Source organism: Eschrichtius robustus, chromosome 10, assembly GCF_028021215.1.
Source record: "Eschrichtius robustus isolate mEscRob2 chromosome 10, mEscRob2.pri, whole genome shotgun sequence".
Lineage (NCBI taxonomy): Eukaryota > Metazoa > Chordata > Mammalia > Artiodactyla > Eschrichtiidae > Eschrichtius > Eschrichtius robustus.
The window spans coordinates 103,774,037-103,790,909 of NC_090833.1; the positions used below are offsets into that span (position 1 = coordinate 103,774,037).

A 16,873-nucleotide genomic window follows, 5' to 3' on the forward strand; every position below is an offset into this window, starting at 1 on the left:
TGGTTATATGGCCATTTGCTTTTAATAAATCATTGAGTTATACATTTGTGTACTTTTCTGTATGTTTATCATACTTCACGATAAAAGAGATTTTTACAAATTTATAAGCCTACAAAAATGTGGAGATTTCTGTAGGGATTTTGGAAGCTGGAAAACAAATGAATTAGTATTACTGACTTGGCTGATTCAAGACAGCTAAAGCCCGGTTTAGTAATGGGGAATACCGAGTTCCAGTACAGAATCCTCAAAAAGCAAAGGAATTGGTAGCCTACACCAGTTGCTAGAATTGGGGACCTTGAGTTGAGGGGAGGAGGGAGATGGGGGCTGAGCTAAAATGAGTAGGTAAAAGCTGTTTGAAAGGCAGCTAAAGTCCTAGCTGCCTCTTCTCCAAGACTGGAGGCTAACCTCTAAAAAGCGTAAACAAAAGAATTTCTGGACCAGGATACAACTGAGGGCATCGATACTTTGCCAAAAACAGGTGAATTAAGTGACCATATGCATCCTCAGTACTGATACAGAGAATTCCCTAACAAAGACCCACCCTGGTCATTCTGTGTATGTAAAGCTCCAAGTCAGCAGCCCACCTACCAACTCTGAAAGCTTTCTAGTTCCTCATTCTTAATGAGGAGCAGGCACCAAGGATTATAGGACTCCTCGGGAAAGTCTCTAAGAGAGACGACAACAAAAACAGCAAAAAGCAACTCAAATGAACTTGAGATTCTTAAGAAAATATAAAACTTAAAAATGGAAAAACTGTAATATCTCTAGAAAGATATGAGAAGATGTTGAATCCATTATATAAAAACATGATGCTCTTATTAAGAGATTTGTAAGCTGTTCATTCTGTCCTTTGTTTTTATTCATTGTTTTCAGCATTATTTGTTCCACAAATAGTATCTTTTTCTTTGTCTAATTTTATTTTCATGATCTATGGGGATAGAGTATGTTGGAAAATAATAGATGTGAATTAATGTAAAACTTTTAAGAAATAGAAAAACTCCTGGCAAGAAATCTGTAATTTAATATTCTATCATGATACCAAGGATATCTCTTCTGAGCTGATAAAGATAAAAGCCTGCTTCTCTCATTGCATTTTGCTTTGATTTTTTCTTTTCTCTCTTCCATGCAAACTTAAATTTCTCTTCCCATATTTCTATTTTCATCTCCTTGTTTCTTGGTGTCTCTTCTCCCTGAAGATCACTACATTTCAAGCTATCAGAAAGGTATCTGACCAAAATGTGCTATGAGCTTACTACTTGCTGTCTGTCCCACCACAATCTATTAATTGGACTTTTTTAGTTGTAGTTGAATAATTTCAGACAGGCCCTCCATCCTCCCTTTCTGTTTCAATGTATATGTTTCCTCTGAACCCTGCTGTATGATCCTGCAGGATATTTAGAGCTGGGGGGCGAGGAAGGAGAGGCCACATTTCTTAGTTTCTGACGTTTGAATGCGGTCACCTGATGCATGCCTGGACATTGGCTTCTCATGTGTGAGCTGTTTCCTAAATCTTGGATGAGAAAAGGCTATAAAGTCTTAACGTTAACTTTTTTGGTGTTGCTTTATAAAATACCTTACCCATCATCGTAATTTATACTGCACAGTTGTCTATGGTAGGAAATAACTCACCAGTTTGTAAGTGAGGATTTTAAAATGAAAGCAGCTCTCACTAAGTTCAGGAGAGCTAGCTGTGTGTTGTGTTTACATGCAGAAGACAACTGCTCAAGTCATCACTTGCCATTTGGCAGGCCAAACCCTGCATCCTGAGGTGGCCCACAGCATTCTCAAAAGAGATCTTTGCTGTAGCAACTGTCTTTGTTTATATGTGTGTATTTCATTCTTCCCTGTGTTCTACATTTCAAAACCACAAATAAGTTCCTACCTCATAGATCCACTCAGTCTGTCTTTTTTGTGGCCCCTCCATTTTTTACATCATCTTTTTTTTTCTCTCTTCTGGGTTATTATTTTTTTTCTCTTGCTCCTTACAACTTCCTGGGACTTTGGTTTGTTTAAACAAACTTAGGCCTTGATTTCTTTTTTAAAAACAATTTATTTAACTTAGAAAGACGCTTCATCCTGCATTTTTTAAAACTAACCTGTTAACATATTCCTTTAACTCACTTATTCTTTGTATTCTCTAAGGAGGCACTACAGTTCGAAAGGAGATCATCAAGAATAAAATCAGAGCCATTGGGAAGATGGCACGGGTCTTTTCAATTCTTCGGTAAGGATAACTCTGTCATTACAGTGTGGGATAAAAGCATTTTGAGAGTAATTTAGAAGTTGATTTCAGAACAGTGTTTTTAGAATTGGAGTTTGGTCTTTGGGTTGAGTACAGTTTGAATCAGACCTACATGTTGAAGTGCCTAGAAATGCCTGGCAAACGTTTATTTGGTATGAGCTTAGATACGGTGCAGTGAGTGCAGTGATTTAGTGTGGATTCTGGAGCCAGATTGCCTGTGTTCAGATCCTGGCTCTACATCTTCTCAGCTGTGTGATCTTGTGCCTCATTTTCCTGGTCTGTAAAAGAGTGATAATAGCAGATCTGCCTTACAAGGTTCTTTGGAGGATTATATGGGGTAACATATGGAAAACATTAGAACAGCACCTGACTATTAAATGGCTTTAATTGAAAAGCAAGACCTGGCTAATTGCTGTTAATTGAAATATTTACAGAAAACATCCCTTTCTTTGGGTCAGGGAAGGGGTAGGGAGAAGGAGAACCTATCCTCCTCCATCTCTGCGCACCTTGTCTTAACTTCTTTCAAGTATCTTTGTAGGTACTGAGTGGTAGACACCCTAGCATTAACCCAGGGCTTTGATCTTCCTTTGCAGGGAAGAGAGTGAGAGTGTGCTGACTCTCAAGGGCCTGACTCCTACAGGTACGCTTCCTTTGGGTGTACTCTCAGGAGGAAAGCAGACTATTGAGACAGGTGAGTATGAGAAATGCTCCTTTCATGGAAGGTGTGCTCCCGTTACCTAGCAGTCAATGTCAAATTGAAACTTAGGGCTTCTTTCAATAAATGGTACTAAAGCAATTGGATATCTATCTCTGGGGGAAAATGGATCTCCATACACAAAAACTAAATCAAAATGAATTATAACTTAAATGTAAAATCTAAAACAGTAAAACTCCCAGAAGAAAGTATGGAAACTAGGCATTGGGGTAGATAAAGAGTCCTTAAATATGACACAAAACATACTAACCTTAAAAGAAAAATTGAATTAATGACTTTCATGAAAATTAAGAACGTGTATTCACAGAAATTCATGATTAAGAAAGGAAAAAGACAAACCATAAACTGGGAGAAGATTTTTGCAGTACATATGTCTGACAAAGGACTTATATTCAGAGTCTATAAAGAACTACAACTCAGGGACTTCCTGGTGGTCCAGTGGTTAAGACTCCACGCTTTCATCACAAGGGGCACGGGTTCGATCCCTGGTCGGGGAACTAAGATCCCGCATGCCGCGCACTGTGGCAAAAAAAAAGTACAACTCAATAAGAAAAACACAAAACAACCAAATTTTTTTAATGGTCAAAAGATTTTAACAGACACTTCACAAAAGAGGGTATTAAAATGGCCAAAAAGCATATGAAAAGGTGCTTAAAATAGTTACTCATCTGGGAAATGGATATAAAACCACAGTGAGATACCACTACATATTCTCTAGAATGGCTAAAATTTAAAAGTGTGACAATACCAAGTGTTGATGAGTTTGTGGAGAACTAAAACTAGATACATTGCTGGTGGGTTTGTAAATTGGTTCAACCACTTTGGAAAACTGTTGGGCAATAACGCAAAACATATGTCTGCCCTACAACCCAGCAATTCCATGCCTGTTTTTTTTTGTTTATTTTATTTTATTTTTGGCTGCGTTGGGTCTTTGTTGCTGCGCGCAGGCTTTCTCTAGTTGCGGCGAGCAGGGGCTACTCTTCGTTGCGGTGCGCGGGCTTCTCATTGCAGTGGCTTCTCTTGTTGTGGAGCACGGGCTCTAGGCACGCGGGCTCAGTAATTGTGGCTCACAGGCCTAGTTGCTCCGTGGCATGTGGGATCTTCCCGGACCAGGGCTCGAGCCCATGTCCCCTGCATTGGCAGACAGATTCTTAACCACTGCGCCACCAGGGAAGCCCCCATGCCTGGTTTCTATCGAAGAGAAATTAGTGCATATGTCCACCGAAGGATGTGCATAAGAATGCTCACCTTAGCTTTACTTATAATAGTCCAAAATGGGAAACAACCAAATGTCCATCAGTAGTAGAATAGATAAATGGTATTATATTTATACAATGGAATTTACTCAGCAATAAAAAATAACATTATGAATACATGCAAAAACATGGTTGAATCTCACAGACATCATGGTAAACTAAAAAAGCTACACCGAGAAGAGCACAGACTGTCTGATTTATATGATGTGCAAGAACAGGCAGACTAACATTTCTGGGTGGGATCAAAGTGAGGCGGCGGGGCAGCAGCCGTGGCGTACATGGGCCTCGCGGTACCTCTCATCATGATGCGCGTGTCCTGGGGCTTCGTCAGCTTCTTGGAGCCCTGGTTCATCCCTGAGGGTCCCAGCTGGGAGTTATCATCACCTTGTTGGTGACCTGTTCAGTTTGCGGTTATCTCTAGTCATGAAGAGATGTTAAATCACCTCCACGCCTAGACCACCTTCCTTGACTCGCCTATTTTGGCCATCAGCTGCCTTAAACATTCACAGCACATTTGAACATCTTATTCTACAATGCAGTATTTTTTCCCTGTCACCTTTTTTATACTTTGATGAATTATGTACCTGCTTAAACTGTGCAGGCTCCATAAAATGTCTATGCACTCTTCTGAGATAGAAAATGCTGTTCTTCTGAGACATATATGACTCTCTCTTTGGAACCTGTGGATTTGAAGGTGGCTCCTGCCTGCTCACTACATAGGAATCAGCAAAGTGTTTAAGAACTGTTACAAGACAGGAAGGACTCCAATGGGGCGGTCAATAGGAGAACATGTTCAGAGGAAGATCTGTCCCACTAGAATTATGCCAAAGTATATTTTTAGGATGAATTTATTTCTGCTATCTTTTGGAATAAATTATTTTTCTGTTTTCAAAAAAAAAAAAAAAAAAAAAAGAACTGGGACTTCCCTGGTGGCACAGTGGTTAAAAATCCGCCTGTCAATGCAGGGGACATGGTTTCAAGTCCTGGTCCAGGAAGATCCCCCATGCCGTGGAGCAGCTAAGCCCGTGAGCCACAGCTGCTGAGCCCGCATGCTGCAACTACTGAAGCCCGCGCGCCTAGAGTCCGTACTCCACAACAAGAGAATCCACCGCAATGAGAAGCCCGCACACTGCAGAGAAGAGTAGACCCCGCTCGCCACAACTAGAGAAAGCCCCCACACAGCAACGAAGACCCAGCGCAGCCAAAAATAAATAATTAATTTTTTATAAAAAAGAGCTTCACCGTATCCCAGGCACTGAAGTGAAACACTCGATAGGTATTTGTGCTTTCTGTTCTCAGAAACACAAGCAACAAAAAAAAAAAAAAAAAAAAAAAAGGAACTGGCAGGCTCATCAATGGTAAAAGAAGTCAGAATGGCACGTCCTCTGGTGGGAGCATATGGACCCAGAAGAGCACAGGGGACTTCTGGAGTAGTGGGAATGTTCTATATCACTATCTAGGTGGTAGTTACACAAGTGCATGCATATATAAAAATGTATTAAGCAGTACACTTCAGATTTATGCACATCATATGCCTCACTTGTGTGTTTTATACCTTAATTTTGGGGGGTTAGAGTTTCTCAATCAGAAAGGGAGTTTGCCTCTTTGCCTGCAAACCATATCCTACAACAGTGCCTCAGTCACCTCTTCAACCAGAGTGTCAGTTCTGAAAATTACGTGGGCGTTGACTTTAAGGAGAGGGCTTTATGGAACCCAGGAATGAAAAGGTTGATATTTGTCAGAATAAACAGATCTGGTCAAGCAAGGGGAAGAAATGTGAGATCAAATCATTGGATGACTAATTCTAGGCATGAAGACTGGAGTTGAAGCTTTAAGAACTTAAAGTAGAGTTTCACTGCGTTTTTGCCCCCCTTGTTTTTTGAATTGCTTCTACTTAAGTTTTTCTTTTCCTTGTCACCCTGCCTCTTATAGGAATTCTTTGCATTTTGTGAACATTCCAGGGCTATTGATTAATAGGAACAGCCCCCTTTCCCCCTCTTCTTTTTATAAGATTGATTTCCTCCTTCTCTTTCAAATTGAATACTGAAATATTAGAGTTTAGTTATTTATAAGGAAGAGTGAACATTTTCTCCTTGGAAGTATAGAATTAATTTTCTTAACTTCTGTAGTTTCATAGGAAGAATCAGTAAACTGTTTCAGATTGAATTTTTCCTCTCAGATGTGCAGTTTCTTGTAAGCAAAATACTTTTCTGTCATTACTTTGCTTATTAGTCATGTGAAATATTCTGAGAGCAGCTCTGACAAAGCATTTTAGAGTTAATGGGTAGTAATATGGGTAAAGAAAAAAAGGAACATCCTATACATCCTTTCTTGAAAAGTTTTGGAAATTTGCTGATCCACAGAGTTGTTGTTTTAATCTGAATGAAAATTTTCTAGACCTTGATTTGAAAGAGTAAATCTGCAAATCTGGGATAAGTAGCAAAGAGAATTTTATGGATGTGTTATTTGGAGATTTGTTGTTTATAATCCTTGGTCTATCTTCAGCCAACTTTTTAGAGCTTCTTATTCTCTCTTATTGATTGGCAAGAACTGAGTTTATTTGTCATTTTCCCATCAGGGTCTCAGTTCCACAGGTTCACTGGCAAACTGGAGCATTAGCTGAAAAAGATCTTTTATTGTTCATGTAACTTTACTTGGAGAGCCTTCAACCAACAATATCCCATCCTATATGGCCTTATAGCCTACATTCATTTATACCCCACCTTGTTCCAGGGGGGATTTGAGTAAGTTACAGTATACATCTAACACAGTGAAGGGAAATAAATATGCTTGGAAATTGGAGCACAAAGGAAGACAAACCAGTGAAAGCCAATAGTCACAAATTTGACTCCAAGTTTCCTAGTAGCCAAAATAAAGAGGAAAGACCATAAGATAAAAAACAGGTCAGTCATAAACTGGACTCCATCAAAAGTTTTAAAAGTTTTGTGCTGAAAATGGAACCATCAAGAAAGTGAAAACACAACCCACAGCATGGGTGAAAATATTTACAAAGCATACATCTGATAAGAGACTAGTATCTAGAAACTGTAAAGAATTCTTGGAACTGAATAATAAAAAGGCAAATAACCCAATTAAAATGGGTAAAAAATTGAATAGACATTTTTCCAAAGAAGACATACAAATGGCCAATAAGCATGTGAAAAGATGTTCCACATCATTAGACATTAACCACAATGAGATACCACTTTAAGCCCACTGGATAGTTGTAATCAAAAAGGCAGATAGAAACAAGTGTTGGTGAGAATGGAGAGAAATTAGGACCCTCATACACTGCTGGTGGGGATGTAAAATGGAGCAGCACATTGGAAACCAATCTGGCAGTTTCTTAGATGAGTAAACATACAGTTAATCATATGACCCAGCAGTTACACTCCTAGTTACATACCCAGAGAAATGAAAACATAGCCACACAAAAACTTGTACACAAATGTTCATGGTAACATGCTCTGTAATAGCCAATAAGTGGAAACAACGCAAATGTCTATCACCTGATGAATGGATAAACAAAATGTGGTATATTCATACAATGGAATACTATTCAGTCATAAAAAGGAATTATGTACTGATACAGTCCTCAACATGAATAAACCTTGAAAACATTATGCTAAGTGAAAGAAGCCAGTCACTAAAACCACATATTATATGATTCCACTTATGGGAAATGTCTAGAACAGGCAAATCTGTAGAGACGGAAAGTACTTTAGTGGTTGACTGTAAAGTTAGGGGAAGGGATGAGGGAGGGAAACGGGGTTTTGGGGGGTGATGAAAATGTTCTAACCATAGATTGTGGTAATGGCTGCACAACTCTTAAAATCATTGAATTATACACTTTGAACAAGTGAATTTTATGGTTATGTGAATTATATTTCAGTAGAGAAATCTCATTCAGTAAAGAAAAGTATATTTCAGTAAAGGAAAAAAAAAAACCAGTTTCTCAGTTTTATATGACTGTTTCTTATAAGGAATGTCCTTCAGTGCAGGCTATCTTAATACCCAATGCAAAAAGCAATTCTAGGAGGACCCAAAACAATGTGATACTAGTACACATTTTGCCACAGACATAGCTTTTAAATTCTAATTAAACCAACACTGTGTATACAATTTCAGGTAAAGCTTTGTTCTCCCACTTCTTAACAGTTGCTTTTGTGATGTACTGTTTGAAGGCACTATCATTTTCTTGTGAAAGTTTGTTTGTTCTATGTGAGGAGATTTGAGAGGGTGTGACATTGCTTTAACACATGCCAACACATGGTTGACAAATGTAAGCAGTTGATAAGTTGATTCCAAGTTTCCATTTTCCCCATTGCCTTGGGAAGTTAATTTTCAGTTCTTCCAGTTTCTCCTCTCTGATTGATATAAAAAGCCTCAGGAATAGCAAACTGTTACTGTTCATTATTCTTCCCTGCCTTCTTTTAAAAAATTAGTATTGGAGGAACTAACAGGGTTCTCCTAATAAGATCTTTCTTGCTACAACTGGTAACCTTTTCATATGTTAGCGCTTTTACTGTCTTAAAAAGAAGATGCAAGAAAGTTTACCTGTTGATACTAATTTTTAAATAGCTTCCTTTTCCAAAAGTGAAGGAGAAGAGGGCCTTCTTAGTAACTGGCCTGCTCTCTTGCACAGCGAATGGAAGCCATGTGGGTTGGAAATGTCAGCCTCTGCTGTGTCTCTCCTCCCAGATGGTACATGAATTTGTATTCAGAATTGAATAGATTTTTGCCTTTGCCAGCTTAGTACTCCACCCCCGGAAAAGAAATAACCCCTCACTTATAACCCATTTTTCTCTCCTTCCAAATGCCAGTCTGTTATTCAATGGCCGCTCTTTTTCATTAAGGACAGTTGGACCCCACACAAGTTGCTTGAAATCATCAAGAAATACTTTTAAATAACTTTTTTTAATAGGACACAGCAGCTACTCATCTAATACCATCTGAACTATCACAAACTAAAGAACAGTTGTAATATTAAATGATTTGACTGGACATATTTTGATACGTGAATGTTAAGACGTAAATTAGCAGCTGGCTATTTAAAATGAGGAAAACGTCGTAACTCTTGTTTCTTCTAGCCAGCTTGATTGACCCCATTGTCTTAGCTATGGATGACATTAGCTAAAAGGCTCTCGTGCCACTCGCAATGTGAACAATCTTAGAAACTCTCCCCACCTCATATTTCCCCCCAATTTAGTTTTTCGCAGTAATCCTGTCGCTTCTCTAACTAGTCGACTTTTGTTAGGGACGGGAATAGGCTTAAAGGTGGGACGCCGGGATGTCTGTGCTGGCAGCGGTGCTGTTGGTTTACTCACTCTTTTTCTGCCTTCATTTTTGCATGCCACTGCTCCTGCCTCTTACAGCCACAGTAGAAGCGGTAGAGGCCCGGGAAGGTATGGCCATATTCCTATGATAGATGTGATCATGTGTCTGTCTACTAGTTTTAAAAGCTTTGTCAACATTCGAAATCTTTTATTATTGCATCACCAGAACTGTAACAGTGAGGAAAGGGAGAGATATCTCTAGGCGTGCTCACAAAGTATTTCCTTTGCGTCCTGTACTTGCATTAATTTAAATGACCTTCTCCACGGCTGAAGTCCTTTCTGGGCTCTCTCAGTTTTAATGCAATGACTGAAGCTTAAGCAGCTGGTCATGGGGGTTCAAATGGTGTAATCTCATAGCCCTTCCATATCCAAGAGGCATCCATTTGATTATCAGAAATTCAAACCATCAGCCTCTTTATCTAATGATTCCAAAGGACATCAAAAGTGGAGGCAAAAGTAGATAGGAGTTAGTTTGATTTTGTCCTAAGTCAGTCAAGCTAAATTATCTTTGTTTCTATGAAAACAAATTTTAAGTAACAAATTATCTGTGAATTCTGAGGATGAAAACCATTGGAATCGATAAACTTTTGTTATAAATTTAATCGTTCTGTTAGATAAGATGGTTCACAATGGGAATGCCTTTCCTTGGTGACACAAAAGTTCAATCAGAAAGAAAATATCTAGGAACTATTTTCTAGATGGCTTTTAACTTACGTTCAGCTCCTGGTTGTGCAAGATAAAAAGCTCTCCTTCTAAACAAACTTTTTTGTGTGGTCTGTGTGATGTTTGTGTTAGAGCAGCTACTCTGCTTAACTTGTTCTGTTATTCTAGTGTTGCCTTTTTTCTCTCTCACTGAGCACGTTTCTGGCCCATAAGAGACTCTTTCAAATGTACTGGGGCTTTTTGTCAGGTCTACTTCTGCTATGATTAATTGAGCTATGAAAATGACTTTCACAGTTTCCGTGGCCCTTTGGGCCTTAAGGAAGCAGTAGCTTCAGACCAGGCTAATTGAAATCAAATATTGCTCAGTCCCTTCACCAGACATGTGCTCCACAGCCACCCTTCTGTATTTTTCTCTAGGAGGTTGCTGTATGCTAAGAAACTTAAAGCTGGTCGCTTTACTGTCTAATTGAGCTCCTCCCTTTCCTGTTTTTCTGTAGCCATCAGAGGGTTTTCGCTTCAGCACAGGATCCGGAGTTTTGAAGAAGCCCGAGGTCTGGACCGAATTAATGAGCGGATGCCACCCCGCAAAGATAGCCAGTACTTTGATGGGCCGGTGAAATTGGTCCAACCAAACGCTGCACACAGGAGTGACAAGGGGAGAAGAGCCAGTAATGACTCAGAGCCCTGCTGTGGCACAGGTGGATCCAAGACTTAACAATCAATTTTATTTATTTATTATTGGAAAACAAAACAAAAACAACTGAAACAACTTAAACCTGGAGGTGCATTCATAATACGCTCTGCATTTACTCTGTAAGAAAGGTGACCATTTTATAAATTCTTTTAATTTATGTTTAATATATACATAAAAAGTGAATGTGTTTTGTTTTTCCTTTTTTTTCCCCCCTAATTTTTAGGAACTGATCTGATTGTCTGATACATAGTGAAGTCTTGTGCTATAAAGGGGACCTTCCCCTAATAAAAGGGCCTTGGAAACCTCTACCCTGGGTTTCTGACTTGAACTAGCCAGCCTTTTCTCTTGTTTTTGGAGGGTAATATCTTTCATTTCAGACTAATCATTCTTCAAACACAAAAGGGTTTTTTCTTTTCTTTCTTTTTTTTTTTTTTCCTTTCTACAGGGTACCATTGAAGAAGATCGCTTAGATTTCAGTGGCTAAAACTTCTCTTCTTATGGAAAACTTGATTATAGTAGAACTCCTAAGTGAATAACCCAAACCCAGTGATTTTAAGGGCCAAGGGAAATGTTTTCCATAATAACCTGCTTTCTTCTGGACTCTCAATTACTCAATGTATTCTAGTACAGCGAAATAAAAAATAATGAGGGATTTTCGTAGAATTACTTAAAATTTGTTCATCTAACCGTGGGCATGATTGGTTTAAACTTCGCTTAGAACTTTGGAGGTTTCTTAACTGTTGCCAGATCGTTTTGCTTTTATTTTTGGACACTAGGTGATTTACCCCATCTGCAAAGGAAGCGACATTTCTAAATATTTTATAAATGCCCTCTGTAGAACCTTCGATGGTAAGACGTGTTTATGCCCTTCTGTGTTACTGCATCAGCTCTCACATCTATCCTCCCCGTCGTCCGTCTGTTTTTCTGTGTCAGCATTTTTGAAACCAACTGGGGTAATGGAAACTGACTAGGTTAAAATGGTACCCCTGTGAACTGGAAGTCTTGCTAAAGGGCATTGGATGAGTGAGGATTTCCTGTCTATCAATTACTGGAATGCTCCTCCATTTGTCAACACTCATTATGTTGAACTGTGTGTCAGTCTCTGTCAGCATATTTTGGAATACAAAAACAAGTGATCAAATACAAGGTTTGAATAATCTTTCCTTAGTTTTTCAGGTCACAACCAACTAGTGAAGGAAATTTCAGGGATCCTTAGGCTCCCGTTTTTGGTTTAGCCTGATGACAGGTGCCATGTCATAATACTCATTGGTCAGCCTTGTAGTGAATGTGCATGTCTGGGCCACACTACACCAAAGGGCATATTTGTGGAATTCCTTAATGTCATTTGGGATGTAGGAGTCCAGCATTAAAGCAAGTATCCCAGACAGTAGTACTTTATGTTTGGAGCTTCAAGGACACCAGAAACCTTTTTTCAAAAAACATAATTTCAGGGAATTCCCTGGCAGTCCGGTGGTTAGGACTCTAGGCTTTCACTGCTGAGGGCCCAGGTTCAATCCCTGGTCAGGGAACTAGGATCCCACAAGCCGTGTGGTACGGCTCAAAACAAAACATAATTTTATTAGAAGAATGAGGATTTAGCCCATCTATCTCTGTTTTCCTATGCCTTGCGAACAGTTCCCAACTTGTTCATGACGGAGATCAAAGCATTTTGGAGATTGGAATCTGGGGGCGTAGATTGCTCTGTTAACAAAAAAGATAGGAAGGATATTGGGAAGGAGATAAAAGATCTCTTATTGGGTTGTGAGTAAAACCTTTGAAAGAGGAGAGAAAGAGTCTCCAGTAGCTGTCTTTACTGATCATCATTTCTTTATAATCAAAAAGGAATTCATCACCTGGATATCCTCATACTCCTGCCTCCCCCAATCCCAATAGGGAAAGGGCCGCTGTTTTGGAAATCTCACCTAATGTGACAGTCAGTTCACAGGACAGGGTTGATAGATGGGAGTCCCTGATTACTTTCTCTTTTCCATTGAGGCTATTGTTATACATACACAGTCCACAGGTAGAAACTGTGGTCTTCAATCTTAAGGGCTTCAATCAGCAGGCAAGTAGTGAAATAGTTACTACAAATACTTATAAGCAAAAAATAGTATTAGGAAAAAAAAAAGAGACAATTACTTAGGAAGGTCTTCATTTTCTTCCCAAAATGAAGTAGTACGATAAAGCAATTTTCCTTGACAGAGCCATGCGAAAAGATGTATTTTACAGGTACCTTTTGAGCTGTTGAAGGTTCAGCCGGAGTAGAGAGTTAAGTGGTCACGATTCAAGAAAATTTGAGGGGGTTTAAAAGAGCATAGCAGCAGCTCTGGAAGGAAGTTAGGTTTGAAGATCCTGTTGAATTCTAAAGGTAAAGGCATTTCTTATGTTCTGTAGAAAGCTGGGGTGTGTATTTCAGCACTTTAGAAAGTTGTGTGGTGAGTGTGTCTGTCTGGTACAAGTAGCTTTTTTTTTTTTTAATTAATTAATTAATTTATTTATTTTTGGCTGCGTTGGGTCTTGGTTGCTGCACGTGGGCTTTCTCTAGTTGCGGCGAGCAGGGGCTACTCTTCGTTGCGGTGCGCAGGCTTCTCATTGCGGTGGCTTCTCTTGTCGTGGAGCACGGGCTCTAGGCGCGTGGGCTTCAGTAGTCGTGGCTCATGGGCTTTAGAGCGCAGGCTCAGTAGTTGTGGCGCACGGGCCTAGTTGCTCCGCGGCATGTGGGATCTTCCCGGACCTGGGCTCGAACCCGTGTCCCCTGCATTGGCAGGTGGATTCTTAACCGCTGCACCACCAGGGAGGTCCTACAAGTAGCTTCTTAAAGCCAGACCGGCAGGCAGTGCAGCTGTATATGCATTTGTACCTGTGATTCAAGACAGTTTAGAAGGCGTGAACTGGGGCACTTGTTCTTCCCTTTAGACTTCATTGGAGGGTTTTAACATATTTTTTAATGTTTTAATCTGAACAGTAGCTCCCAAGATGGCGGGTGGCCTGCCCTGAGTTTGCCATAAAACTACCTGGGGCCTGATAGTCTGCCTGGGGCCATCATTTCAAACAAACATTTTGACTGCTGTCAGCGCTCTGTGGTGTTGCTGTTTTCAAAGCCTCTTCTGTTTTTACTAAATCTTCCCCCTGCATGTTCTAAAGATACTAAAAATACTTTTCTCTTGTTCTCCTTCACTTTAAAGTCCACAGAGACCTTATTCAACTTCTCTCATGGGGGTGGGGGGCACGCGTCAGAGGGCTCCTTTGTAAACTTTTCTGAAATACTAGTTTAGAAATGACACTTCCCGAAGACCAGTTTTCCCAATTTTGTTTACATCCACGTCATATGAAGTTACAACTTGATCAGATGACAGTTCTTGTTAATAAAAATTTTAGAACTCATCTAATACAAGTTCAAAACATACATCTTTTTTTAATCTCTGTGTTCTGAATATTTAGAGGAAAAGTAAAAGAATAAGCCTTGTGTGTGTGCATGTGCGTGTGTGTGTGTGTGTGTGTGTGTGTGAGAGAGAGAGAGAGAGACGGAATGCTAAAACAAAAGCAGCCTGTTTTCTTTAAAACCTCAAGGTAACACTTAGGTTATGGGTACAGACATTGCTGATTCGCTGGCCTTTTTTGACTAGATATTGACCAGCAAAGTGAAAATGGCTTATGGATGGGCATGATGTGGCTTCTTGCCTAGGGATAGAAGCATCAGACTCTCCAGGAATATCAGTATTTTTCATACCCTTTTATCTATATTTACATTGCCTTTTCTGTTCTGCAGAACATTTGCAGTTCCATGAATCAAGTTTTTCTCAATAGCAAAGATTTGCTTTCTTATCCTGATAACAGGATAACTGACTTCGTGACACTATTCAAAATAGGAAAAGAAAAGCTCTTAATTGTTTTGTAAACAGATTATTATTATTTAATGTCATTATGGAGCAAGGGTGGGATTTCTTCAAATTGGATAACTTGGGGCCTTGGCATTGTCCCTTAGATCCTCTTCTGAGTAATTTTAAAACACAAAGTTTGGGACTTCCCTGGTGGTCCAGTGGTTAAGACTCCACACTTCCAACACAGGGGACGTGGGTTTGATCCCTGGTCGGGGAACTAAGATCCCACATGCCTTGGCGTGCGGCCAAAAGATTAAAAAACAAAACAAAACAAAAAAGTTTGAGGCAGCTGCTCTCTGTAAGAAAAATATTGCAAACCATGCCTACATGAGATACAGCCAGACTTATTGCTCATGGTCATTACTCAATAGTCCCTCTAGCCTCTTGGAGTAAGTAAGGCTGAAATCTGTTCCCTCTACCCTCCCTTGTTTTATGTAGATATTGTAGCTGATCTCCAGAAGCTCTGACTGTACCATATCTATAGACATAAAACTCAAGCTCTTGAGAGTTACGTTCATCCTGACCAATCTGGGTGACCAATCAGTTAAAATGGTTTAGGAAGAACTTGTACCAGATTGACTGATTCATAGTTTTTCTTTGTATTAATTATCAGGTTTTTTTCCTCCAGTTTTTGTATTGAAAATTACTTTCGTACCCAGAAAGACTTGTTGAGATATCATTCTAGAATCTCCAATATTTATTATAGTTGTTACAGTAACAGTGGAACCGAAGTGTTTTTCAAAGCATTATTCAGCTTTCCCTACCCCGGGAGAAAAGACTTCAGAGGGCGCGTGAACCCAGAGCCCCAGTTGTGGGAATGAGGCTCCAATTTCCTAAATCACTTGTGGTCATAAACATGGATACCACCTTGTCTGGCACCCAGGTCCGTATCTTTTCTGAAATCTGCTATAGCAGAGAGTAAAGGGCAGTCTAGGGAGCCCAGCAATAGCTGGAGGAGGGTTTGGATTACCTGGAGGACACCTCCGAAGCATTGTAATGCCACAGTCCCTCTTCAGCACTGCTGTGATCAAACACTCATAGGAAAGCCATAAGAAAGGGCAGATGCGCATAGAGCAAGAAAGTTGTGTAGTCGAAAAACAGGGTTGTTAACTCTTATCTTGAGTCCAGCAGAGAACTGTATTCACAGTAGAGCTTTGTGCCACTGACTGAGTGTGAAAGAGAAAACCTATATTACTTTGAGACTTGTGACCTGACCTGCCTATGTCTAGCCAGCCAAAGTGAATGGGGTCAGGGTTAGCTGCCTTCATCTATGCAGTCACAAAGGTAAAGATGATACTGGAGACTGTATTCCCTCCCGGGAGGCCGTGGCCTCACGCCCCATCAACCTTGGCAAGACTTGCTAAATAACACCTTTGCCCAAGACGGGGTTATGCATCTTCTCGTCTTCTACACCCTCATGACAAGCCGAGGTGGTGTAAGATCAAGAAGTGAGGACGTGGATGTGGATTGTCCCTCTGAGCAGCTCTAAAGGAGGGCCACGTACACTGCCTTCCTGTAAGTTCTTGCCCCGATTCCCTTCACTCCCTTAACATAGCTGTCTCCAAATAACTTGTGTGTGTGTGTGTGTGTGTTCATGTTAAAGTGAAGTGCATGTAATAAGAAGGAGCTCTACTGTAGATTTTGATTTGTGGCAATAAAGATGCGGGTTTTGTCTGTCAAAGAAACTTTTTGAAGATACCATCATGAACGCCCCACTTTTCCTTTCTCAGTGCACTGTGACCAATAGCTCTGTTTCCTAATAGAAATGTCAGCAGGCATTTTCCAAGAAAGGATCCTGGTTTTGCTTCCTAAATGAGGGGGTCAGACACATGAGACTAGCTAGTGGTGTAATTTTTTTTAAGGCTTTTCTGAATGATGAATTATTTGCTTGTGCTTAGAGATTACTGGCTTTTTCTTGCTTTCGGTTATGTTAAGGCAAATGGTGGAAATGTTATTTATTGGCAGAAACCATAAGTCTTTTTTGTGAACAAGAAATTAACTTGTTAAAACTTTCTTACTGTACATTGGAAGTCATCTTGAAAAAAAGAAGAAATTAAATGATAACTTTATTGGCTCCCTGTGTCTT

General features: G+C 39.9%; 1 protein-coding gene across 3 annotated transcripts in view; it reads left to right on the forward strand.

The window, feature by feature from the left end:
* The window catches only part of PPP3CC (protein phosphatase 3 catalytic subunit gamma), an 89,214-nt gene extending 78,125 nt beyond the window's left edge, over positions 1-11,089 (forward strand). For 2 of the 3 annotated variants that reach the window (XM_068552410.1, XM_068552412.1), the window contains exons 11-14: positions 2,143-2,224; positions 2,836-2,933; positions 9,589-9,618; positions 10,710-11,089. In XM_068552410.1, coding sequence (XP_068408511.1) covers positions 2,143-2,224; positions 2,836-2,933; positions 9,589-9,618; positions 10,710-10,927 — 428 coding nt within the window. In that variant the 3' untranslated portion in view covers positions 10,928-11,089. The remainder of the gene's footprint in view (positions 1-2,142; positions 2,225-2,835; positions 2,934-9,588; positions 9,619-10,709) is intronic. The other variant, XM_068552411.1, reaches the window with a different exon arrangement.
* Positions 11,090-16,873: the final 5,784 nt, after the last annotated feature.